This window comes from Macrosteles quadrilineatus, unplaced genomic scaffold, assembly GCF_028750875.1.
Source record: "Macrosteles quadrilineatus isolate MER2022 unplaced genomic scaffold, UCM_ALF_1.0 Scaffold_6__1_contigs__length_79288215, whole genome shotgun sequence".
Taxonomy (NCBI): Eukaryota; Metazoa; Arthropoda; class Insecta; order Hemiptera; family Cicadellidae; genus Macrosteles; species Macrosteles quadrilineatus.
The window spans coordinates 51379345-51406012 of NW_026542599.1; the positions used below are offsets into that span (position 1 = coordinate 51379345).

At 33.6% G+C, this 26668-nt stretch overlaps 1 protein-coding gene across 1 annotated transcript; it reads right to left on the minus strand.

The window, feature by feature from the left end:
* Positions 1 to 413: 413 nt before the first annotated feature.
* On the minus strand, positions 414 to 25036 carry LOC128996225 (alkaline phosphatase-like). The gene is made up of 10 exons (XM_054421376.1): positions 25003 to 25036; positions 16607 to 16709; positions 11390 to 11458; positions 6406 to 6626; positions 5633 to 5813; positions 4995 to 5185; positions 3248 to 3443; positions 2505 to 2722; positions 1758 to 1986; positions 414 to 887 (listed from the first exon to the last, which is right to left on the minus strand). The coding sequence occupies exons 1-10, from the start codon at positions 25024 to 25026 to the stop codon at positions 625 to 627; spliced, it is 1695 nt and encodes a 564-aa protein (XP_054277351.1). The 5' UTR covers positions 25027 to 25036; the 3' UTR covers positions 414 to 624.
* Positions 25037 to 26668: the final 1632 nt, after the last annotated feature.

The following is a 26668-nucleotide window of genomic DNA, read 5'->3' on the forward strand; positions in this document are numbered from 1 at the left end:
TTATAACATAATCAAGACAACGTTATATAATCAAATAACATTCTGCATTTTAAATGTGTTTGGCACAAACACGTTTTTGTAAAATAAAAACATGTTTACGCCTACACCTTATTACATTCTACATTATAAAATTATATGCACACATTTCTATTCAAACAGTAAGAAAAATTTGTCTGTTTAAATACAAGAATTATCAGAAATATAATTAGAATTGTAAAAAGGCTTTTATTCATAAAATATATGACTAAAGGACAGGTCTATAATATTAAATTTAAAAATTTTGACCTTTTTTGTTCGTATTGCTTGAACCTACCCAATAAATAAACGTCAATTCTTGCTCTATACTGTATAAAGGAAAAAAACATAATTAAAAAAAAAATATTACGAGTGTACATATTTCTCGTATATAGCCAAGACTACAAAAGATTTTTCCACTCGAATACAAAAATATCTCGATGGGATTTCTCTTTCATACTAAGCTTTACATATTGAAATTAAATAGTTAAATTTTATCTTTTACGTTCAATAAAAATATACTATTCAATTTCAGGTCGTTCATATACTTTTTAAATTGCAGATCGTCGGTATGAATGTAAAAATGACTAGACTAACAAACTAATACTGTTACTGCAGCAGCCTGAGTAAACAGACAGCCATGAGGGCAAAGCCCCCTAGTGACGTCATACAAGGCGCAGCTGAAGGGGAGGGGGCTGATGCCATAGGGCCTATCCGGGCGGCGTAGGCCATTACGTGGGGAATGACGTTTTGCTCGTAGCTGCCAACCAGAAGATGGGCCCACGGGCCACGGGCGAATACGGCGACGTCATCTCCTCCGTGTGTCTCTGACTTGAGTGGCACCAGCGAGGGATACTGGTACCTGGGGTTGTCTGCAACAGGGGAGAGAAAATGCTATAGTGACATTGGAGGCGTAAGAAAAAGTTTACCTTTTTTTCTACTGAAGGCGTAGAAAAACGTTCCTTTTAGATACCATATTTACATTATAGAACGGACAGAACCTCAAAAATCATAGGAATAGAACGTTATGGTAGGAATTACTAATTTAGGTGGTCGCTCCTGCAACGGTAGCCAAGGCTAGAGGTTTTCCAAGGAAAACGTTAACATTCAGAGATGTACTACAGTACCTACGGTTGAAAGTTTGGTAACTAATATTTTCTGTGACAGGGGGAAGAGAAAATGTTATGTGTCCATCAGATGGAGTTTAAGATAAGCGTTGAGAAATATAACACGCTTGATCCCTTAATCACGTTTTCTTTTTACTTATTTAAAGGCTGTAATCGCTCAAGTCACATGGGCAAAACGTAATGCAGTAGTACGAGGTGCAGAATTGGGAGGATGATCCTAAAACGGAAGATAAAGATTGGATTTTCTGGGTTGCTAAATGGTTTTTGTTCTCGCCTTCAAACTTAAGTTGGCCAGTTCAAGTATAATAGATCCTGTGCTCAGATTTAGTTTTAATATGGCCATCAGCTATTGATGTTTTCCAAGAAAGAATTCACTTTACCTTCAGGAAGAAACTATCATAAACGATGAAAATAGTATACATGGTTTGCTAAGTTTTCTACCCTCTATATAAAATTTAAAATGCTACACTTTAAGCCTCTTGAATTCTTTTCTTCAAATCAGTGGTGGAAAATGTTAGCAAAATATCCTAAACATGAACTCGTCACCACTATTCACAATCTCTAGACAAAGAACACCGTACCTAATCAGCATTACAACTAACAATTTTCTCTTACCAAAATCATCATTTGTAACATCTCTCCGAGGTCCAGTTCTGTTCCTCTCTGCCGAAGGACCGTTTGCGTAGCTGAGAGTTGTGTAGTTCAGCCCATCTTTGTCCGACTTTTGGCTGAGTCCGAGGATGTTTGAGCCTCGTTTGGCATATCCAGCCATCATCATTGTGTGTGAGTGATCTGCTGTCACTACCACCAGAGTGTCCTCCTCACTTGTCATCTCCAGGGCTTTCTGAGTGAAAATTACATCATTTAAGAATGCTGAACAATAACAAAAACACGTAATTACTGCCGTAATTATTTAAGTTTACCGAGAAACTGGATTTTGTAAATTATAAATGTGCAAAGAAAGAGAAAATTATTTCTTCAGGTTATCCATTGGTTTATGATCAACTTTATGAATTGCTAAATGGAGATTATATAATTGAAACTAGAAAGAATCTAGAAGGTTTTGATAGCAAAGACAGTGATTATGCCTTTTTACGTAAACTACCATACACATGAACATTTGGTCTTTCGAAGTTGCACCTGAAAGCACCAAAAAGTAGCCAAACATGCATTTGAAAGGAGCTTCATTTGAACTATTTTCGCTGTATATTGCTAACTAAAGATAAACTAAACGATAAGAAAAACTTAGTATCCCTACAATTGTAATGTCGTAAAACCTTCCCACAAATTGGGCTCGCCCGTTGTTCAATCATTTACTATGGGCTTCTAAATATTTACATTAATAAAAGTATTTTGTCTTACTTTGACCGCCTTGTGTAGCTCGTTTGTCTCGTCAAGTGCTCGCCTCGCCATGTTGTCATGGTGAGCAAAGTCTATTCTGCCTCCCTCAACGAACAAGTAGAATCCTTTCTTCTCCTTCTGCAGCATTTTTATCGCTGTTTCCGTCATCTCCTCAAGGCTCGGCTGAAGCTCGCTATTTTCCTCAAGATGGTACAGCAAGTGCTCCTTTTGGAACAGACCTGATGGCAAAAGATAAGTTGAAAATGAAGAGAGTAGAAGAGAGGATAGGATTAATGAGCAGATCAATTAATTGCCATCTCACAACGATTGGCGTGTGGTTAGATCCAGAAATTTGTTATTAAATCCGTATGATTTTGTGGCGCAACTACTAGATTTGAGGGTGTGAGACTTCACCCTCAGACTTAAGACTATTTTCTTGACACCACGAATTTATTATAGAATTTAGCTATTTTACTTTCTAGAAGCCCACCAAAGATGTAGTTACATGTATTTGCAATAAAGGTTCTAGCTTTAAACGAAACTCTCTCTGTATTGGTAGGTTTCCTTCCACTAATTCCTAGTAATGTTGTTACTTTTGAAGATGTGCAAATTCAATGGAAGTAGAAAATGTTAGTGTTATAGTTCTTATTTATTTTATATACAACTAACCCGAGGCAATTCGTGAAGCCACAAACAATTGCATTCCACGATTACGTTGTTTTGATACCTACCTATTACTCTGCTAACTTTATTTAATGATTTACCTAGGAGATAGTCTGTGTGTTTTATGTCCACACCGAGCAGCTGGTTTCTGTCAGTTACATACGCTGCTTTTCCTCTGTATTTCTTCTCTTCTTTCCAATCCTCCACCAGATTTCTACCGTCTTTTCGCTCGCCTTCGCCCAAAGGTGTGTTTGTATTGTTTGGAAGAAATCTGGAACGTCCGCCTCCAAGTAGAACCTAGAAAATACAACCTCTTAATTTGTAAAAATTTATGATACCAAGCGGAATGAAAGAAGGATTTTCGCTCAAAAGCCTTTCACCACAGGTCCATAGGTGCTGTATTTGGATTAGGGCCATAGGTGTTTTGGTCCGTACAGTAATCTTAAGACGGTTAAGTACAGTGACGGCATGTGTTACATAGTAAACCCAGAGGTGGCCGTAATGATAAGACAACCCTAGCGAGTCTCGTACGAGCATAGCCCCAATCTAGTGCAATCTCTGGCAATACCACCGAGCTACCTTGTCAGGTAAGTTTCTGGTGCAAAAATCTAATTATAAACTTGTATTTTGTGGTTTTAGTTACGTTATGTATTATCTCTTGAAGTGTGAGTGGTTGAAGGAAATAGTTTAACGTGAAAATATTTTTATTCAAAATAAACTAAATATAATATGCAGTTTCTTCTCTAAAAACTGAAATTTTTAATATATTACTTACAATATCACTATGAAAATAATATTACAATCCGGTTACGTAAGCATTCAACACCTTTACTATTCATCGATAATTGGTATTTATTCAACAAGATCTGCGTTAAGATACAAATTAAAACACAACACTGTGGAAAGTTCGAGCTAGCCGTAGGACACTCAATAAGCCTTGTCTTTACCCCCAGAGCAGAGGGTGGGAGAAGAGTTGTTTGCCTCTTATACTTGCAGATCGGCTTTACGTCAATCGCGATGCCGTTGCCTCTCTTCCGTTTTCTGTGCAATTTACATAACAATGAACGCACCTGATGGGACCAGACAACTAATGGCTTTTATTACACTCTTGCAAATTACTTTTCTTTTCGCTTTGAACAGTTGAAAATTCTCCTTTTATCTTTCTTGAGTGTTTTGCATGCGGTAACTGCGAGGAAATTATAGCTAGTTTGGATTATGTATTTTGTTGTTTTTTTTGTTTTTGTTGTTGTTTTTTAGTTATGGTGTAAGTCTAAGTTAACTTACTTGTATGTTACTTAAATTCGTTATTGGTTGACGTATTTTAATTGGATCGGAAACGTGTTTCAATGTTTTAGAATTACCAAGATCTAAATATTATACCGGGATTTAACAAACTTAAAACTCAACAGCCCTAACATACACATATGTAAAAGAAATACTATTGAGTATCAGTTAATTTTGGCACATTAGGACAAAAAGGCGAATATCAAAGAAATTTTCTAAAAGTAGGTTTACCCTTAATATACGTTTGATTATTTTGCTGTTTTTTTTTTGGTTTTCCAACATTTTGTTAGGGTTGGTCAGAATTAATTGAGACTCGGGTGCAACACCTTTACATATGTGTTGGTTACGACTGTAGAATTTCAAGTATGTAGCTCGCTCTATACGTCTTACATATCAATTTAAAAATAGGGACCTCTTCCTGGGACTACATTAACGTGCAATAACTCACCGCGTACATTAAAACTTGCTTTACACCTAAAAAATATTTTTACATTGTCTTCAGCTTATCCAGAAGGATGACAGATCGTTCAGTACACTTATCTTATCTCATCTCATCTATGTTACCTTGCAGTTTTTGCCAGGCAAGTTGTGGACCAGCTGGTAAGCTATGTCTTGACACATTGAAGGATCGGCTTTGTGTTTCTCAGTCAACATATCGTAGTCGCTCTCCCAATCACGGTCTGCGATATGGGCGTAGTGGCCTGCTGGCGAAGCATGGGTGATACGGGTAGTTGTGACTAGGCCAGTCGCCTTGCCTAGAGAAAGTAACGTGTTTTATCAGTACTGTAGCACTCAGATTTAAACTTAGGAAAAGGATTATCCAAAGAGATATTTGTATTTTACCATTGACTATACACAGATGCTGTGCATAATCAATGATTAGTCACTAAAAATAACATTTAGCGACCTTCAAAATAAGCGTTAGGAATCCTTCTTTGCCATTGTTTGTGGTTGGTCTCGTATCATTATAGTTTAACTCGTTCAAACTCTTTATTTCATCAAAATGATACATATCTCTATATCGGAGTCAAATTACATTACTAGTGTGACCAGTATTATTAGTATTACTAGCTATCACAGTTCTTCAACTATTTTTTCAACCATTCAACCACATTCCACAACTATTCCCAGGATCTTATTGTAGACATGATTATCATCAGATAAGTACTACTATAACTATTCAGCTATTGAATACCACTGACCTGCCTCCTGCGCCCAACTCAGTATGGTGTCCACGTGGTTACTAGGATCATTGGATAGAGAGCAGTTTCCTCGAGTCACCGCCGCCGTCACCCCGAGAGTACCGTAGTTCGCTTTGACTCCGCCCAGGTAGGCAGTAGACGAACATGCCGAGTCTGCCACCTGCTTGTTCACACAGTACGTCTGCAAACAAAGTCATCGTCCAACTTTCATTAGGATGGAGATGTGCAAATCATAAACTGACATTTAATTTAAAATGTTGGTCAATACACTTGTCGAACAAGTGACATGTCGATCAAGTGGCATGTCAATCAAGTGGCATGTCGATCAAGTGACATGTCGATCAAGTGGCATATCGATCAAGTGGCATGTCGGTCAATTGGTGGCCTTGAGTCACCTATATTCCCAGATTTTAAGATTTGGCTGTACACAGACGCACTATGAGCTCCATGAGATCTATTCACGAAGATCTCCCTAGTTTAACTTCCTTCACATATTTTCTCTTATCTACCTTTGGAAACCAAGATAACTAGACTCTTCACCCATCTCTGGCTCTGATAGAACCGCCAGTTTTAAAAAGGTATTTATCAAACCCCACACTCTTAACTACAAACAATCGATGTCACTTGAAGTTAGATGTGTATTAGCAATGTTTTATGGTGTGTCTTTCATTACCGTTGGCGGGCCCAACCATTATTATAATGAGGCCATCCATACGTTACTCTTGTGGTCTCCTTTCTTAAACATAGTTTAGGGGAGTATTTGCTGGACTTACTCTTGACAGACCAGTCCACGGAAGCTCCTCAAAACTGAGACTAGATCCTTCCCCAGATTGGTTGTCGAGTTGGCCGTGGTATATTCTGGCAGATGTTACGGTTGTGATGGACATTCCATCGCCGAGGAACAGTATCAAGTTCTTCGCCTTTGACGTGATTGGTCGCTGCTGCATCTTGGCGAACAATTTGTCCTGAGCCTGCGCTCTCCAGTAGGCAACATCTACAACAATCGTGCAGTTTTTAATCAAACCCGACCTTAAGTAATAGGATACTGAGTGCAACATCTAGTTTCACAATTCAGATATACTCAGGTAAAAATGTGGCATTCCTTATAAGCCAAGCTTTACTTTGATGTGCATTATTACAAAATTATCACAAAATTGAAAATTACATTTGTTTGTATTTTTTTATTATTGTCTTCTGTTAGAGCGTTTTAAAAGATTTTTTACTACTTGCTCAGTATTTGTAAATCTAACAGTGATTAGTTTAACAAATTTTTCATACAATGGATAAGCTATAAACTGTAGGCCCCGTGACTGTAGGGACCTAGCCACGGGACCGATTCACTTTTTCGTTTTGAGGTCCCTAGAGGTCAAAAACACAATCCGTTCGCATTCATATTACAGGGTGAATCTGGCAAGGTTTACACGATTGATTTCAGCCCAACCGATGATTTCACAATGATGAATTAAACATTATTCCAATAGACTAACCCCAAGTAATTTTATAAAAATATTATGTACAACCAGAGGTTGACTAGTTCAACTCTTACATTTGTCAAAATAAAAAATAATGTCAAATTATGCAGTACATAAATTTAAAAATTAAAAAAATAGGGTTAAAAGTATGTTCTTATAATAAGGTTCAAAAATATTTTTGGGTAAAAAGTAATAAACCTTAATAAGATATATAATTTCCTGTAATTATATATATATCAAAGTTTAAAAATTTTGTGAAATGCCTCCGATAACATTTTAAACTAAAATAATTTCATTGTGGATTAAATGTGAAATTTAAATAAACTAAATAGCCACCCCTAAAATGAGTTAAGTTCAAAGTTTACTAAATATAATCCAATCTTGAAATATTCAGGATATGATAAGACCAATACCAAACCCGAGGAAGCAATAACGTTGTGGGAGCCTGTTGAAGTTGTCAGAACAAGTATCGGGCAGCAAAGAGCGAGGGAGAGTAAGGGGGAGAATTGGGAGAAAGAGGGAGAGAAAGGGAGAGATTGGGGGAGGAAGGGAGAGGATAACACACCACTTAGACCGTAATGCAATCTGCATGCGAGAGAAGTTTTCGGTGCCGTATAATATCACACCTTTGATCCTCGTGTACATCCTGCACAAGCTTGGCTCACTCGGGGTGTACGTAGTGCGTAAAACATATGGAACAACGTGGTGGGTTTATAGTACTACGTATAGGCATAGACAAAAATAAATATAGACTGTCAGCCATACAGTGGTTACCATAGGCTCTGGCACACACCGTTGGGAGTGCCGTGTTACGTAGCGCTCCCAGCGGGGACCACCTGAATCTATGGTAACCGCAGCACAGCTGACGGTCTATATTTAATTCTTTTCGTCAATGGTATAGGGGGGGGGACTTAGGTGCTATATGAGCGGGCGACCCCACCATAAACCTGATTATGATTATATCCTGAGGGGTTAAACAGCTTTTACTTTAGGCGTTCATCGTTTTTAACTTAACGCCACCAGAGTAAACAATAAAAAAATATTTATACTTCCTACAAATACGATTTTGTCATGTCTGTTGATGAAGTTATATATGTGGGTAACGCTTATATAGAGTTGTATTATTCAATACAAACCAAATGGTTAGTACATGTGGTTAATGTTCCAATTATATTTATTATCACTTTATTGTACATTACCTTTTACTAAGGAGATTCGTAGACATTTAGTTTCCATTTTAGATTTGTTGTGAGATTTAGAATGAAAATCTACGTAATTATATTGAACCATCTATATATTTTGAAGCAGGCAATTTGTTATTTCTATTGTATGTGTTACAGGCAAAGTTTTTAATCGGGCATTCTATACAATATTTCCTTAAACTAACTAGGTGCTAAACTATTATTATTATTATTTACTTAGTCATTCTCTAGGATACCCGTTAGCACTGCAGGTAAAGTGTAAAATATACAATTATAGGAAGTTTTCCTTGTTTGGCATAAGCCAATCTAATCTAAAACAAACTAACCTTAACCATCCTAACCTTACACAAAATATTTCAATGCTGTGAGTTTCTGAACAAATACATTTATTTTATACTTTACCTGACACACCTGTGTGCATTCATGCGTGTATATTATAGACAAATTGTATTATAGGCAAATTGTATACAATTCTATTGTTGTTTCATACTTTGCCTAAAAGCTTAAGGCAATGTATAGAATGTCTAGTCATTCGAATTACTGCATTACATACTTTGCCGGAACGGACTGCACAAACTTGGCATTAGTCACGTCCGATCTATTAGTCCCCGAATTACGGTTTAAGGTTGAAGTATATGTGTTAAATATTTCCAACTAGAGATGGGATATTGACCATCAACTGTGGGATAGGGTTTATAAAGTATGTACGGAATATAATATATATTTTTGTTGAATCGCACCCCTGCACGTAGAAGCTGACCTGCATTCCCTACTCTGTGTTAATAAAACTGAGACACGTTTGTTCTTTCTACAACTGTGCGATACTTTGTCTCGACGACGTGACACCTGATAAAGTTTGTATTTTGTTATAAAACGTTGGGGATAAATAGTTTGTGTTTTAAAATGAGAACATTACAACATCTTAGTTATCAAGAAATAGGTTAATCTCTACAAGAAAACCCCCTTGTTTGTTACTAAGGTGTATTTGACGTTTAAACTGTTGACATTTTAATTATGTTATAAGCATGGCCATCGACCATCCCAAAGTTAACTTCATACATTAATGCATTACTGATTTAGATTTATCCTAATAAATAGTCTGGTTAAAAAAATAGTCATAACCATCCGCAATCTTAATAACAAACTCTTATACACGCTTAAACTTTTAGTAACGATTCCTAGAGCTATTAAACTCGTAACTATACCAAGTATCTTAAAATAAAGTCTTAGCTGTGTCTTTTAGTAGATCATACTTGTGTATTACTGGTTCATAGAGATAAAAAAAATCCACAAAAAGTTTGGGTAAACATTTACGTAAGGTATTTATGTTGTTTCATGGTGGGTAAGCCTCTGGATCGTAAATTGCAATATAAAAATGGTTTATGTTACCTTTTTTGCGCCAAACGATCCGTGTGTAGTTAGTGCAACTACAGCTGTGTCATGCCACTAGGGCACATCTTCAGGTTCTTGGTAGAACGTTAGATAAAAAAATCATTCATTCCTAGATGAATTTTTCGAGATAAATATGCATATTCCTGCTTAAAACGAAGCTACTTGGGAAAAACGTGACTTAAAAACGACAAGGTCGGGGTAATGCTGTAACTTTGCACTTTGGAATAGATAAAATTGATAATGAACTTTACCGGATAAGACCTCAAATTGATAATTAATTGAAACAGTCGTGACTCTAAGCAATCTTATCGCAGTGCCAAGTCTATATAAAGAAATTATCTTTACTTCTTGTTGAGAGGGTTTTTATAATTGTATTTTTAACTTGGAGCTAAATTAATGACGAGTCGTTGATGCGTGCAAACGAAATCTATATTTTTTCATGTAGCCTATATTTGGATGTCAGTAAAGCAACATAGTTTGCTAATCATCCATGCATACTTTGATATTGCAACCATATCCAACATATTAACAACCTCATAACTGATTAATTTAACCAAAGTAACACATTTTTATCCATTAGTTACGTTAAAAAATACAGAGTGTTCTCAAAAGATTGGTACAATTTCTACTTTAGTCTTGCTGTCTAATTTCGACTCGTTCACCCACATTCTAAAGTTTTGTTTTTTGTCCATACAAGCTTTGGTAATTATGTTATTAAGAATTTTATAGTCACCCAAAACAAACATATAATATTAAACATGTATAAAAGTGGCTCAGTAACTATAAAATATTTGTGAGGTGTAAACTGAGAATGAATTAACTGTTTGCTTTACAATATAGATTACCTAAACCTTAACTATAGGTACCTCCAACTCACTTAATTATAAATACATAAGGAAGTTTAGTCTAGAAAATAAAATTACATTGTTACGTAACTACAACTGAAAGACAATGCACGTTCTCAAATCATGTGTTGTTAGCAGGCTCCATTGTTTTAGTACAATTAAGTACTTAGGTTCACATCAATCAAACAAACACTAGCCTTCAGGCGGCAACACCTATATTTAGATGACTTTAAAGTCACCTTATGACAATTACTAATGTTATGTGGTGTACAAGTGTTGGTAGTTCGCAATAATATATTCATAAAATTCACCATTCGTTTGTTAATGTTGTTACAAGAAGCTTCTCTCATGGCACAAGAATCATAGTAGGCCTATAGCTTGAAACCTGTGATTATACATTATTTCTCATTAGATTGACGCACTCCTAAGCTTAGGCCTAAACTATAATTATGGTTAAGTTATTTGATTGGTTTGAACAGTAAAATGCAAAAGAAAATTGCATTCACTAGTTTGTATAGCAATTTGTAATTTTAAGTTTGTTTTGGTGGTCTACCAATGTAACGAATAATAACAACCTTTCTAGTTTTAGTTAGCCATATCCTATACAACACATTGGTTAAAAATCCCTATGTAAAACGCGATTTTAAATGTTAGGCTACACATCGAAAAATAAACAACTTATACAATAGAGTGAAACTGTATGCACCTCATTATGTGTTCATACTGTACACCTTAACTTGACTACGTTAACTTGACAGGTATACTTTGGCCTTGTCCAAAAATAATTTAACGACATATGATTTAAAAAACAATAAACCAAACATCATTTTAACACAAGGTACTTACCATTTTCTGTAGTAGTGGAATGTATGTTTGAGTCATCAACAGCCGTCATGTACTTGAACTGGTCGAGTTCTGGAAACAAAAAGATCACCATAAGAAATAAGTAAATAAATTAAATAAAAAAGACTGTAGCATTTTAGTCTTTAGGATATGACTTGTTAAATTTCATTAAAGCAAATCATTAGTGAATATTGTAGCTTGTAGTCCAGTCAAGGAATGAAGTGTAGAGTGCGTGAGCAGGTAACTAAGCGATTCCTTCAGAAACTTGTTCAGGGGGCTTAGGGTGTTAACATACCAAAAGTCCTGACTCCTAGGTGGTGAGCCTGGGGGTGGAGAGGGGAAAAAGGGGGGGGAGAAAGGTACGCATTTTGGGTTTTTTGATTATATCTCGAAAACTATCAACTTTTTGTATACTATAGTAAATTATAAAATTGAAGAAGATTAAATTTTCTACAAGAAAAGTATATAATGTGTTTATTTTGGTTCAACAGATTACGAGTTATAACTTATTTAATTGATATCTTATTAAAATCTTCTTCCATAAGAAATACATGTAAATTAGTATGCGAAATGGGGCGAATCCTATCCGCCCATAGGAAATATAAACGATATTCTGGAAATCTTGACAACATTTCCAGTAATTTGACACTTTAATAATTAAAATTGATCCAAAATTAAGGCGAGGGCGAGGTAACAAAATTTCGAGTTTTGGTGTTTTTTTATTGGAAATATAAAAAAAACCTTAAATCATCCCATTTTTTAACGCTCACCCTCGCTTTAATTTTTGACAAAATTTCATGATTAAAGTGTCAAATTACTGGAAATTTTGTCAATATTTCCAGAATATCAGTTATATTTTCTTTGGGTGGATAGGATTCGCCCCATTTCGCATACTAATTTACATGTATTTCTTATGGAAGGAGTATTTTAATAAGATATCAATTAAATAAGTTATAACTCGTAATCTGTTAAACCAAAATAAACACATTATATACTTTTCTTGTAGAAAATTTAATCTTCTTCAATTTTATAATTTACTATAGTATACAAAAAGTTGATAGTTTTCGAGATATAATCAAAAACCCCAAAATGCGTACCTTTCTCCCCCCCTTTTTCCCCCCTCCACCCCCTGGCTCACCACCTAGGAGTCAGGACTTTTGGTATGTTAACACCCTAAGCCCCCTGAACAAGTTTCTGAAGGAATCGCTTAGTTACCTGCTCACGCACTCTACACCTACTTTTGGATCATTCATTGACTGGACTATTGTCTCAAAGTTGGACGGCTGCAAAGCATTAGAATCATCGGTTATTCCGTCAGATAAGTATCTCTAGTTCAGTTCGACATCTAAGGCATCTTTCAGGCCATATGCAGGCCAAGATTTGGGTGGTGTATTTGTGAATTGTTTATATTTTATTCCAAGACAAATCAAATTTAAAAATTTTTTCTTAAGAGTAAATTGTAATTTTGAAAATGAATCAGTTTAGATATATAAGATTTATTTTGATTTATGATTCGTATATATTTATTAATGTCTTTACTGTCTGAGCGATGAGTTATATTTGATATCAAATATTTACATTTTGCTGAGGTTTTTACATAAATAATTGGGAACATCTTCGAGAAATAATTTACACATTGCGCTTTAGTTCTGACCTTAAGTTATAACCTTAAAGATATGCACGTCATGAACTTTGCATTCAGATTATAGAAATGATTACACATATTACTTGAGTCGGAATATATACTAATTATTTCAATGATCACATTTGAAATCTCTTTTATAATAAAGTTCTCAAACTATGTTAGCCCCAATACCACAGACTTGTTTGGTCACGAGTATTGGTGTGTAGGCGGTTGAAGGTCATTGATAACTAGTCAAGAATGAAAATAAGATAAGACGACCACACATATTGTCACATGGCCGTACGAAATAGTGTTAACGAGTGGGAAATCACGGATAAAATATACATTTGTTTGCTTAGCTACTTGTTCTATTAGAAGATTGTTTAATAAATTGTTGTCATACACTGAACATAAAGAATTTCTCATGTTACCGAATCCAGCTGTGTGAAGAATTGTTTGTGGTCATCTCCAATCAAACTTTTAAAATAGATTGTATATTGTATGTATATGATACACAATGTTGAAGACAACAATTTCATACAATTATTTTAATGTGAAAGGAAATGCCAATGAGCATATACATAGCATTGGTATTTAATTCCCCATTTAATTTTTATTTATTCTTGGAAAGATTATTAGGCCTAGTTTGTTTGCAATTTCTGTCTGAATGAGTATGAGTTTTAAGTCTAAATTTTGATCTCTATTCAATTGCTTTAATTTCTGAAAACTAACTGTAAGGATATTTCTGCTTGCGTTATATAACGTCAATGACCTGACGCGGGTTTACTTTCTCTTTGGAATACTTCCAATGCCTGAGGTTATTTCATACATGATTAGAGATTGGTCACCAGAACTACTTTCAATTTCTTAATGCAGTGATATTTAATTTTCTTTTTAATCCATATGCCAATATGTTCTATGAATAGTAAAATCTATTCTTTCCCTGTGTTTTTATGTCTAAAGTCACAGATATATTGTTTTATTCCTTCAAATCCATCGTAAAACCCTGAACGAAGGGAACGAAATATAAAGTTTAAATGGTTGTATGGTTGACTTTTAGAACAAAGTCAGCGATTTTATAACATTATCGTAACAAAATATTCACAAGAAACACTGGGTGCAAAAGTTTGCTCCAATCACATTCCCTTAACATTTCCCTTGACTGCTTAAGAAGCAAAACAAAGCTAATTTTGTTCTCTAATTACTGGGAACATGCAGTAAACTATATAAAGTTTTATAATCTTCTTTTAAGTATTTGAGAGTAAATGATCCTTTTTAGCACTACACTATTGTTTTGGATCAGTTGTCCTGATACAATTACATTTTGATATTCATAAATCGGAACTCCAAAACATTGCTATTCAAATTGTTCGACCAATTTGGAAAAATTGTTATAACCAATCATTCCTACGATTTATTTCTTATAGTAATTGAATATATATGTACATATTATACTAGTCAAATTAGTTTTTTTTTAAACCACAGATTCAATAGTATCCATGATTGAATACAAAAAGGAGGCGTTCATATGTAGATCATAAACTAGAACTAAACCAGATGCTAATATATCAGTATCGCTTTCACATTAGGTTCGCATCGTGGTACATTGACTTTTCTAACAATTATACGTCTCGTTAAACCAATCAGGTGCATGGTTTATGCTAGTTTGGATAGATAATACTAATGCTAATTGAACATGCGATAAGAGAAGCTAGTAAACAAGCCAAAGAGATTACAATGAGTTACAACAACGGTAATACTAGCCTGTGTTAGTGCTGTAACTGTCATCCATATTCAATAGCTCAACTCTTTAAACTGACAATATTTACCTTGATTTTAAATCTCAAGGCCCGTCTATTTATAGGGCATCATTAATACTATTGTCTGTGTACAATACTCTAACGAATTATTCGATTAAAATGCTTTTACTTAACAGTGGTCATAAAATTTTACAACTGTTTGTTATCAATTAAAGATCTTGTGTTTCTATACAACCAATTTCATTTTAATCAATTCAATGCATCCTAACGAATGGGTTTGCAGGTTAGCGCTATAACTCAAATGTAGCTTAAACTTTTACCGTAATGTAAGGTTCGTTGAACATGTATTAAGCTAAAGTTAAAATATTACAGCAATTTTTTTGTGAGTGACTTTTTCACCTAAATGATTTTTTATAGATTGAGGATGACTTAAGGCTTAAATTATAAAAGTTATTAGCTTGCAATAAGAACGTAGTTTCCTTATGTCCAATCTTAGATAGGTGTTTAGTTTTAATGTCTTCGTTTGTCAAAGAAGGTAAATTATTGATTCAAACCCGTTAATGTTTTGGTTGGATGTTATCTAGAGACATCTTTAGATGTAAACAAAGTCGGTGCTCTACTTTGCCATTGAAACACGTTATTGACAAAGCAATGATAAGATATCACAACGGCTTCCAGCTTCCATATACTGCTGCGAACAGCTGTTAAAACGTTCACCTTGTAAGTGTGTTTTGGAACTAAAAATATATTTGTAGGTGTAATTTTTAATCAGTGTTCTCATTTCATTCAGTGCTTTGTATTAGTTGAGGTGTAATTATTTGTTTTCTTCATCTGTTTTTCTACCGATAAAACTTACAAAACAATTTTGAAAAAAAGTTAAATGATGCTTTAACTTTTAACCAAGGCCCTACCTATAATCTGTGCCAATACTAAAGAATAACCTAGTGTTTTGGTTGTTTACAAAGTAAAACGTTGACGTTTTTAAATACCATCACTAATCTCAATTTAATGTGTTATGCTTTTACTAAAGAAATAGTTCGTGGAAAAAGTATTAAGTTAATGGTTTTCGAGATTGTAGAAATTTTTTTGGTTAGGCTATATGTAGTATTCCTCATTATATTTTGTAAATATGCCTCTACATAATACATTTACGATTGGTTTTGTGTAATATCGTGTGACAGCAACTGTTATTTATTTTAATTTAATAATTTATTCATCTAAATGATTTGAGCTTCCATCCTGACTTTTAAGAGTCTCTGTATTAGAGGTTTAACATATATAGGTCTCAGTGTTTGGTATAACACTGTGCAGTTGAATATTTAACTGATTAGCCGGAAAACTAAATTTTATCATAAAATAAATCAAAGTAACGCCCTGTAAAGTATGCTTAGACCGTTTTCAGGTTTTGTTTCCGTTGTATTTAGGGAAATTGTAAATACCGAAACGGCATGAAATCTTGCCTTACTCTGTATATAAAAAAGTGTTTAAATGCTCTAAACGAAGAAATAAAATATATGTAAGGTAAAATTTACCATTGTTTTATAATGTTTGCTTTAACCAATTTAGTTTTCAAACTCATTCACAATTATAACACTTATAAATAAGACAACTATTAATTACGATTTAAACATGCAAATGCATACACTGTTAATTAATTATACATTCCATTTTTCAAGTCACATTTTCTGTAACAAATTTAAACTTATTTTATTTAAACTCCAACTAATTTAAACCTCAAACAAAGCTACAACCATTCAAAGGCATAGATTATTAATCAATCAGAATTTTCGTACTGAATATTCGTTTTAAATAACCATAAAGCAATTAAATACTCACGTGCATGTTCCGGGGCTCCAGCGACGACGGCAGCCACGGCCAGTAGTAGCGCGGCGGTGGCGATCATGACGGCTGTAGTCAACTGACTAGCGGCATGGCGGGACTGCAACAATACACAGCTGTTGGCGTGAAATCAGCTGATGAGAGCCCACCACACGTCTCAAGACTGGTGTTGGCCTCAAGGCCAACCGGTGCCCAAGGAAATTGGCACGGATAACATTTGGGGAAGAGTACTTCCCAGGTTGTAAATTTAAATTTGATTGGCTCGGCGTCATTACCAATTCGTGTGTGCGCGAGTGTGTATTGCAGCGTGCGAGTTCAGACTTAGCAGTTATAAAGAAATATTTGTGTTATTATGTCTACAAAAATAAGTTTAAAAGGTGGCACCTAAATGTTTGCTAATTTTGGTTCAACTAGTTTTCAAAAGAATTAATTTAATAATTTGCATATCTTTTTCAATTATGACATAATGTATCTTTTAAGATGTAACTGTTTTTCAATCAAAAATTGTTTTTCTTTATTCAAGTCATGTGATATTCTTAAGGTAGTAATACATTTTTCGGTCTTGTTTTGTTTTTATTTAAAAAATAAAAATTTCTACGGAGTTTTTTTTATTGTTTGGATTTAATTGTCGAAATAGTAAATATTTTACAACATTCACTTTCAGCTGCAAAAGTTCAATTTTGTAATTAAACCAATAGTAATAGTAACAAATATAGCGTATTTGCCATTACAAAAAATACATAGTACTTACCAAAGTACTATGTGGTACTTCTTTGTGGTACTTATGATTTTGTAAAAACAAAACCATCAAAATCAGACCAAAAATCATCATCATATTTATGATATGTTCTTATAAATTTAAGGTTAAAAATGCCTCCAATGAGAATATTTTATCCTCGCCTGATAAACCTAGCCCCACAGCTAGAGTAAACTCTAAATTATCGACACACGTCAATATCAAAAACTGAATTGCGATGATGACTTGCTAAATTTGAAGTCGGGCCCAGGACAGAAGATACATGTAATTAAATTAACTAGACAGTTTAATATGAACGATTTTCTATTCCCAACCCCTTTTATTACTTTAACACTCCTCAACACCAATGTTAGTTTTTTACCAATCATATAATTATCTCTAAATATGTAACTTCTGCAAACTATAGTCCTCCTTTCTCAAAAATAGTAAAACCCCCATCCTATAAGACCAAAAACAATTTGTTTTAGAAAAAAACAAATAATATAGGCTTAAGGGGGATAGAAATTAATCTGTATTGGACAACTCAGTCTATAAAGCCACATGAAGCTTTTTTGGGGGGTTGTCCACCCAAAGTTTTAAAAAAGCTCCTTTAATAGGTCTATTAGATCTCCTCGATATATGGTTTCCTAAAAAATCTTAAAATATCTTTAGGTGGGATACAATAACCCGAATTCTTCTTCAGGACGAAACCATGGCAAAGGTTAACGTAGCGTAACACGGATTTACTATCTTTAATACCACGAGTGGAAGAGCTGGTGAGATGGTATTTTGGTTCCTGAGGTACCGAGTTCAAATCCTACCGGTCAAAGATGAATTTCATTAAAGTAATAATGCCTAGGCTTAACCTAGTAATGTAAAACTGTTTCGGACGAGAATCAAGCACCTTAGGAAGTGAAGGTGGTAAAAAAACTACATCGTCAATAAAAGTGATCATGGGAATCTTCTCTAGGCTCCCTTGACAAATCCACTGGACCTCCACATTCAACACGTGGTTTGTAGTTCAGTCACGTTTGTTTGGAATAAAACAAAAACAAACACAAAGCGGCGAGAAGGAAGCGGACACTGACTAATTATAACTTTGTTTCACTAATCTACACTTGTTTTACAAATTCAGCACGAATTCTCTCTTTGACGCCGCTGTTGTATTGTGCTAAATGAGAAATTTGGTTAAAAATTATACAATAGACTGTAAATATTAGGTGTATGGCATTAAAAATTAATTTTTTGCATATTTATTTCTTCAATTGTAGCGTGTTAAAAATTTAAAAATGATTTTATTTTTCTAATTTTAAATTATTATATGGATTTGAGCAAACTACAGAATCTTTCAAGGCATAACTTGGATAAAGTGGTTAATTGGTTTGCATAAAGAGATAAAAAGCGAAAATTGGAATAACTCTTATATTTATTAAAGCTAAACGAAAAAATGCAACTCCTGTAAATTTAAGTGCTGGCGGGTCACTATGGCTGGAAGTCAAAAAAAGAATCGCGTAGTGAACGTTTATACTTTGCAAACAATATCAAGTGGGATAGCTTGTCTCAGTAGACAACATTTAACTACGATAATTTATATTTTAAACCTAAGTATGACCTTGCAACGATAGGACCGATGTTCTCGCAAAGCTTTCTGTTTTGTTTTTGTTGTGTAATTTTAGAAACTTATTTGATTGACACAGACTATTTGAACACGGAAATGCTGTAGTGAAATGCTAAGAATGTATTAGTTATAAATGTAAATTTACGGAGCCAAAGTCAATTAGGTAGTTATTACAAACTCTAATGTTCTTCGATTCTCATCTCTAAGAAAATATTTAGTATAGTCAATGTTTTTAGTATTACTATGCTAAAAAAACGATTATGATAATGATGATGATGATGGTCATGATGATAATATGATTAAATTCTTGCTCTTAACAATTTTGAGCGTAATCCATGCGTAAAGATTTGAACTGCATTGTAATTAGTTTTGAGTTGTGTCCCTAAGAAAATATTGAGAGCTCAACATTTATTAGTTTTGGCACTCCTCGCTATTAGTTGAAATTTTATTGAACCTGATATTTAAGACAACATTAAGTGTGGTATGTATTTATAATTTATCGGTATTTATTCAGATTTTATATATTTTCCCTTAATTAATTAAATTAATTTAGGGTAAATACTCATGTAAATGTCTATACAGCATTAGCCACGATAAAATAACATTAACAGTTTTTTTTTTTTTTTTTACCCCAAAAAATAATGCGTATAACAATTTTTACAATATAATTCTACAAAAAATATTTACAGCTACGAAACCACCTTCCAACTCATAAACGTAAATAACGGCTAGTTTCATTTACCGAGATTAAAAAACTCGCATACTCGTAGTGTAAATGCAGTGTTATCTGTTTGCGTTGGAATTCAAATTAAACAGCGAAGTAGTCGCAATGAGCAGTAGCTATGTGAGCGCACGCTTCTCTCTTGTTTATTATGGAACACAATTCTGTCTGTCAATTTAGGTTTTGACTTTGGTGTCAAAACCCCCACCTTGACGTAGGAATTTGGAGATAAGTAGCTAGTTTTGGAAGTGTTAATTTTTTTTACAAAATTTAGTCTGGACGGGTTTTGCAAAAATATGACATCCCAGAACCAGTTTACACATTATATGATAGGCCTTGAGAGTTAAGGAATCATTATATCGCTAAAAGCCTTTGGTGGTTGACGGGATTAGATCCCGGGACTCTAGGATCAAAGCCCCTCGCTCTACTACTTGACCAGTATTGTACCATGGTTGTATAATATTGTAGTTACCCTTATGTAAAAAGCCAATTTTGGTCGACACAGACATATGCTTCAGTTAAATATACTCAAATGAACATGACTTTCGTTTTTTACTACTCCAACACATTTTACCTGGTTTAAGTGTGGGTATTCCGTTGGTATAAGGTCGTATAAGTCAGATTGCCAAGCCAGTAGTTACGGCGAATGCTGATGAAATAGTTATTACTTTTAATGCTTTTCAATGAAATGGCGACCCTACAAAGTAGGTATTTTAAGCCAAGTTTGAATGGAGATGACTGTAGGATGAGTGGGCGCGATCGTGTAGTCTTGTTAGTGACTAAGACCGACTTATTCCTTATACACAGCTGTTAATTAATAGCACATACAGCTAATGGCAACTAAGAGACCTACTATACAGTTTATAGTGGAATCCGAACCACATTTTGCCTTGGTATATATGAATCGGTCTAATTTTCAGGATAGTACTGCTGATAGTCGTAGTACTCACTCGTGCGGACGTTAATCCACACCAGGGAGTATCGCATCTATAGTATTGCGGGCGATCACGAACTATCATTGACCAGCTTTTTTGTGAAGCTGCTAAAATGCTAATATTGTTTATTTTAGTAATGTAATGGTCCCTAAGCTTTTTGTTCTGTAAACATTCGGCTTTTAAAATTTTGATACAGTTTAATACAAAACCTCTATTTAACTAAAAATAACAATTTAAAAATCAATTTCTCATCATTTTATTGTTTAATTACAGCTTTATTAGATTTACAAACGTAATCACAATATTTCAGGGAAAAAAGAAATTGAAATAGCTAATGTTGAATTCCACTCAAACTGAATCCAGAACTAGTGTTGTGTTGCATTATGTATAAAAATAATAAACAGATTTTTTATGTTACAGTAATAAGGGCTCTATCACTAACCTTTTTTTGGTACATGAATATCAAGCTCTGTCTTTAATACAAGAAAGTTTTAGTTTTTTCCGTCATGAAATTCCTTTATGTGAAGAGATCATTAAATGGTCAAGTGCAGCAGATTATTTTACTATAGATTTACAAGAGTGGCGATTAAGATAACGACGTAACAAGTTAATTTGTGATGTAGAATCTAATTGGTGATTTAGTATTCACTTAAAACCCAGATTTCGGCTCCTGAGCTACACTTAACTAAAAATAGGCTTTACCTTCGTCAGTGCAGCTCAAATGGTGTTACTACGTTGGTTTCGGCTGTTTCAATTCATTACAATGCCATTGAATCATCGTCTCCTCCTTCTTCCTGATCCTGGCATCATCGAATGAACTTTGAGCTGTATTGACGAAGGTAAAACCTATTTTTAGTTCGTATTCACATAACCAGGCGTATGAATGAACAAACTCTATAAGTATGTAAACGTGCGGGGTTCTTATACAAGGGCAGGTTTATATATATATGTATATCAAAACGTATCTTTCAGGTTTAAGTAAAACATAAGCAATTTTCTTTTTTATTCTAGTTACAGTTCACAGCACACCATTTTTCCTATACTATACATTTATCACGTACATTTAATTTATGATGGTAGAGCATCAAAAATCGTATAGTAACCAAAATACACCTCCTGTCTAGTATTTCATGAGTTTATAATTTATTAGTGCTCAATAACTCATAACCATACCTCATTTATTCGTAAGCCTAATTTGTCTGATTAGCCATTAAAATTGTACAATTACAATAGCATTATTTAATTGCTTGTAAGGCGAATCGGCATTTATATCTTGGCAAGATAGTTCCATACTATGAACTTGATATTATTGAAAGGTTTATTTTCCATTAAAATCCTTGTGTATCCTAAAAAGATTACATAATTCATTTTAGTGAAGTCAATAATAGTTTGATAATACGTCGAACACCTTAACTGTTTTTTTTATATTAGTAAAGTTAGAATTAAAATAATCTAAAAGTATATTTATGATTTTCTCAGATACTAATACTATTTACTAGCATTCCTACCTGGCAAGACGATACTAAGGCTAACTGTATGGTAGGAATCCACAAGACATCACTGCCCAAAATCAGGGCCAGCGCGCTTTTTAAACTCTCATTGTTTAACTTTGTCAAGTGACTTTGATAAGTCACTGCAAGTAACCAAATGGGTTTGTTAAACATAAATATACTACAACATCAATGTTGGTCTAGATAAGATGCCTGCGTAGGTTCCATCCTGTCGGTGGTCTAAAGTCAAAAACCTTATCTTGCATCATGTTTGTAGCTTTGTCATTAAGAAAATATGTGTTGTTAAACTTAATTGTAGATTGTATTGTTTGAAAAAATAGTTCCTTCTTATATACATTTTTCTTTCATCCGATTATAGGCCTATACGATATGCATTTCAAATCCGATATGCATCAAATTTTAGAGATGGACCTTATATAAAGATGGCCAATCACCATATTATCACATAACACATCATCTTACCCATCGAGGATTTGCAGAAACTCCAGCCTTTTGTACAGTACAGCACTCAAATATAGATAAGCCACACCCCGATAATATAGTATGTAAATTTATCTATAATCTTTTTACTTTTTAAATTTTCATTACATGAATGTTTATGTCATAATTAGTTTTACCTTTTACTTTTTCCCTTCCACAAGATACAAAGGTGAATAAAATCAAAAATCTTATGATGCATTAAGAAAATGATATCATGGGAAAAACCTTTTCCGCACTTCTCAAATATGTTTACTGATACTTAAAAGTTTGTCTTTCTTGGAAGATATACTGGCCTTCATTCAAAAACATTAGGCTAATTATGTCACATTATGTCCTGTTTTAACTGTTTGGAAAACCTATATACAATGATTTATTGTTCAGCAATTTTTGTCCCATTCTTTTAGCAAATTTCCCATATAGTTAATAATCTATTATCGTAGGGCTAATGGTAAGACCTGGACCTGGAACCGATTTACTTTTTCGATTTGATGTTCCCAGAGGTTAAAAACACCATCCGTTCTAATTCGCCATTATGTGTCCGATTAGCACGATGACTCAAGAAAGAATTTCCAGATTTTAATGAAATTTGATACTCACCTGTAAATTTACATTTATTCGAACGAGTTCACGAACGAGCATGATCGGACCATGAAAACGGGTATTTATGGGTTAAAAATTGCACTTTGTTTGACCTTCAAAACATTAAGATTTCCAATTTATTCCTAAACCATTTTAATTGAAAAAAAAATTAATATAAAATTCCTATGTCATTCTTATAGAGAATAAGTAAAATGTTGTGGTTTGCTTATTTATGGATATATTTTGAACAAACTTGGCAAATTTATTTATTTTACACTATGCTATTGATGTTTTACTAAAAAGCAAACGTTATTACTCTCTCGGTTGCAGCAAACCTAGGTACCCATTAAACCTAATGTTATTTAAGTAGATTTCACTGAAAAATCAAATCAGGCAAATGGAAATGCCCTTAGTCTGCAGGTTCGCTGCAGTAGGGCTATTTTTTGTACACGATATTCAAATATAAATATATGATAAGCTCTTGTTTATGAAAAGCATAAACCGTTTACCATGTATAGCTTGTTAATACCACGAACGATACCCCGAATCAGTGAGCCCTAACCATGTCAATGAACCCTACAATGACTTGCCAAAAGTATAACGTAACAGTGGCAAGTATATTAATTATAACTTATCAGCGACTACCTTAAATCACAAACAACTTGTGATTTATATTAATATTTCTTATCAGTGTAGCACACTGATTTAAAATAATGTACATGTATATTTTATGGTAAATTACACCAACGTTCGTTTTAAAATTGTTTGTGACATATTTTTTAAGTAATGTAGACCTACATTCAACTAACACATTGTTTATTAACATTGTTATTTAACACGTTGTGTATTTTGTTATTCGTTTACTATATTTTAGAAATATAAATTTAATTTAGTTTTATTATGTATTAAACGTTCTATTTAAAAGTAATAATGTCTTGTTCAGATGTTCCTAGTTCGTTCAGTCGTTTAACATCTCACGAAAATTAAGTCTAGTGTAATTTACTTTTTTATGTATGTTATACTGATTGGGTTGGTTAACTTTTTTCTTACATTTAAATTTGAAATGGTTTACTGCCTTACCATTCATAAAACCTTTAAAAACTATAAAGAAAGCTATATATGATGATTAATTATAAGTATGCAGCCTTTCCAATTGCTTTCATATTAGCGTTAATTGTTCAAGAAAAAAACATACGCTTTTATAAGCTTTGAAATGTATTGTAAGATATATAAGATAAATTGCAAACTTATTGTATTACTTTTGAAATTTAAGACAAAAACTATGCAATAATCGTAATGGTTGTTCTGAAAAATTTAACACTGATTATTTTTTTTTTTATTAAATGAAAATGTATGCTAAAAGGAAAAGAAATACATTAAACCTTTCCGAGGCAATGGAAATATACGAAGACATAACAATATTAACTGTCTTCCGATCAAATTAATTTTGCTCTTATCAACCTCCTACTGATAAATTTTTTGCAGTTAAGACATTTTATTTAGGTCAGCTTAGTTCAACAAACGTGTTTCAAATATTTTTGTAATAGTACATATTCAAAGAAAATAATGACAAAAAAATAAAACACCACATGTCATTGATTTTGGAAAAAAACTAGAATGGTAAATCTATTGAGAATTAATTGATGCACTATAATTTAACGTAATGATAAAAAATAACGTCTTTGAATAATTTTAGAATTGGAATCAACAGTATTAAAAATTATAAAAACTGAAGAATAAAATGGGAAAGCTGGTAAATAAAAATTCTCCTAAAACCAAAACACTTTTAAAATAAGAGAAAATAGGTTCCAACCTGTAGAAGAGCAGGCTGTGCCATACTGCTAAGCCTGGGCCCAACAGACGAAAGTTTGAGCCCAGTCAAAGCCTTTTATACCAACAGTCACAAGATAGCACCACGTGAACCACGTGACCTCCGATCACTCAGTTAATTAGGCTACAAAGCTGGCTTAAAAATTAGGGATTTGTTTACTACAATTTTAAATGAGTTTAGATAAGATTGGAAGAGCTTAGTCTAAAGATAGTGATGTTATTTCATTCATTGTTTTTATGGAAGCTAATCTACTTTAGGGCTTGCAACTATGTTGTTGGAATTTAAGATTGTGAAAGATCTTTTTGAGTTATTATTCAATTTCTTTTCAAATTTTCACTGTACGGGCAAAAAAAAAACTTTTTATAATTACTTGAAACACTATTTTTCCATTCGATGTTTGACTTTGTGCATATTTTGTAGATGGTGTATTTTACAAATAGAGGTGTTCAAAAGCCTAAAGAAGCAGAGAAACGAGTTGTGTGTGTGTGATGCAATGAATGTATCCCATAAGTATTCGTTGATATTCAAGTCCACAACATGTATTTATAATTCAAAAAGGTTTGATCAGCAAAGTAACTAGTGGTTAAGGTCTCGGACTTTGGTTTGTGTGCCGTGGGTTCACTCCCCTGTATATCCAAACAAGTTTTTTAAGGGTTTTGGAGCGCTTTCCTTTAAGCGCGTTTAGTGTTCTAAGAAAACTTCGGTGTTGAACAAAATGTTAACACTTTTATGCTTTTGCTGATGATTACCTCCTTCTGGTGTCTCAAAAGTACATAATGTGAACGACAGCCTTCTGAAAACTCTAAAAGTACACAATGCCAATGATTATGACACATTTTTACTTTTTTCTACTGGTATTTCAATCGCTAACAAATATACAAGCTACAACTCACTGAATTGACGTATCACCTATTCAAGTTGACAAGTAGGAATGGATAATCATCACAATATAAATATTTAATACTTTTTTACTATTTATAAAATATCCTTTTTGCATTCTGTTTGCACTCAGAAAACATAACTAAAGGAAAAAATCTGTAAACTTTGTTTTTCATTTTTCGAATCTATTGGTCCAACAAGTTTTGTAAACTTGGTGAGGCCATGCTTGTAATATCTTAAATAAATATATTTGAATTTGAAACCCTACCCAGTAAGGATAACCTTTTCTATGCCAGCCCTCAGGTTAGTAACTAAACATAATAACTAAATGTGTCAGCTTCCATGCTAAAGAAGCTACAGAAATCATTCCGAATCACTGTAATGATTATGTAAAAACTTCATATAACGTAGTATGTGTTATAAAACAACTGGTAAATAATAACCAAAAGTTTATCTGCACAAACTAAGAAAGTAAAAAATAGTTAAAATGACAATACAGTAGCTCATGTTCATTGTATGTACCTACAATGTAACATTACGGGGGCCTGATATCACAATGCAGAACGTTTACTGCTGCATGTAAACCTGATAACTGGTTGATGCTGTGCCATTATGCTAGAATTTTTAAGCCACTAAACACAAAGATTGCACGTTTAATTTCATGCAACCTTTCAGATGGTCATATAATCTAATAAAAGGTTTTAGTTTCTCTGTGGACTTAAATATATTTTGATTCCACTAAGCATATACAGTGTGTAAATTAAGTATG

Excerpts from the sequence above, each read along its gene's own strand:
- LOC128996225 (XM_054421376.1), bottom strand. The coding sequence starts at position 25,026 with ATGGCACAGCCTGCTCTTCTACAG. Across the intron at positions 16,710-25,002 it reads CACAGCCTGCTCTTCTACAG|TCCCGCCATGCCGCTAGTCA; the intron begins GTTGGAACCTAT and ends GTATTGTTGCAG. Across the intron at positions 3,444-4,994 it reads TGCCTGGCAAAAACTGCAAG|GTTCTACTTGGAGGCGGACG; the intron begins GTAACATAGATG and ends TGTATTTTCTAG.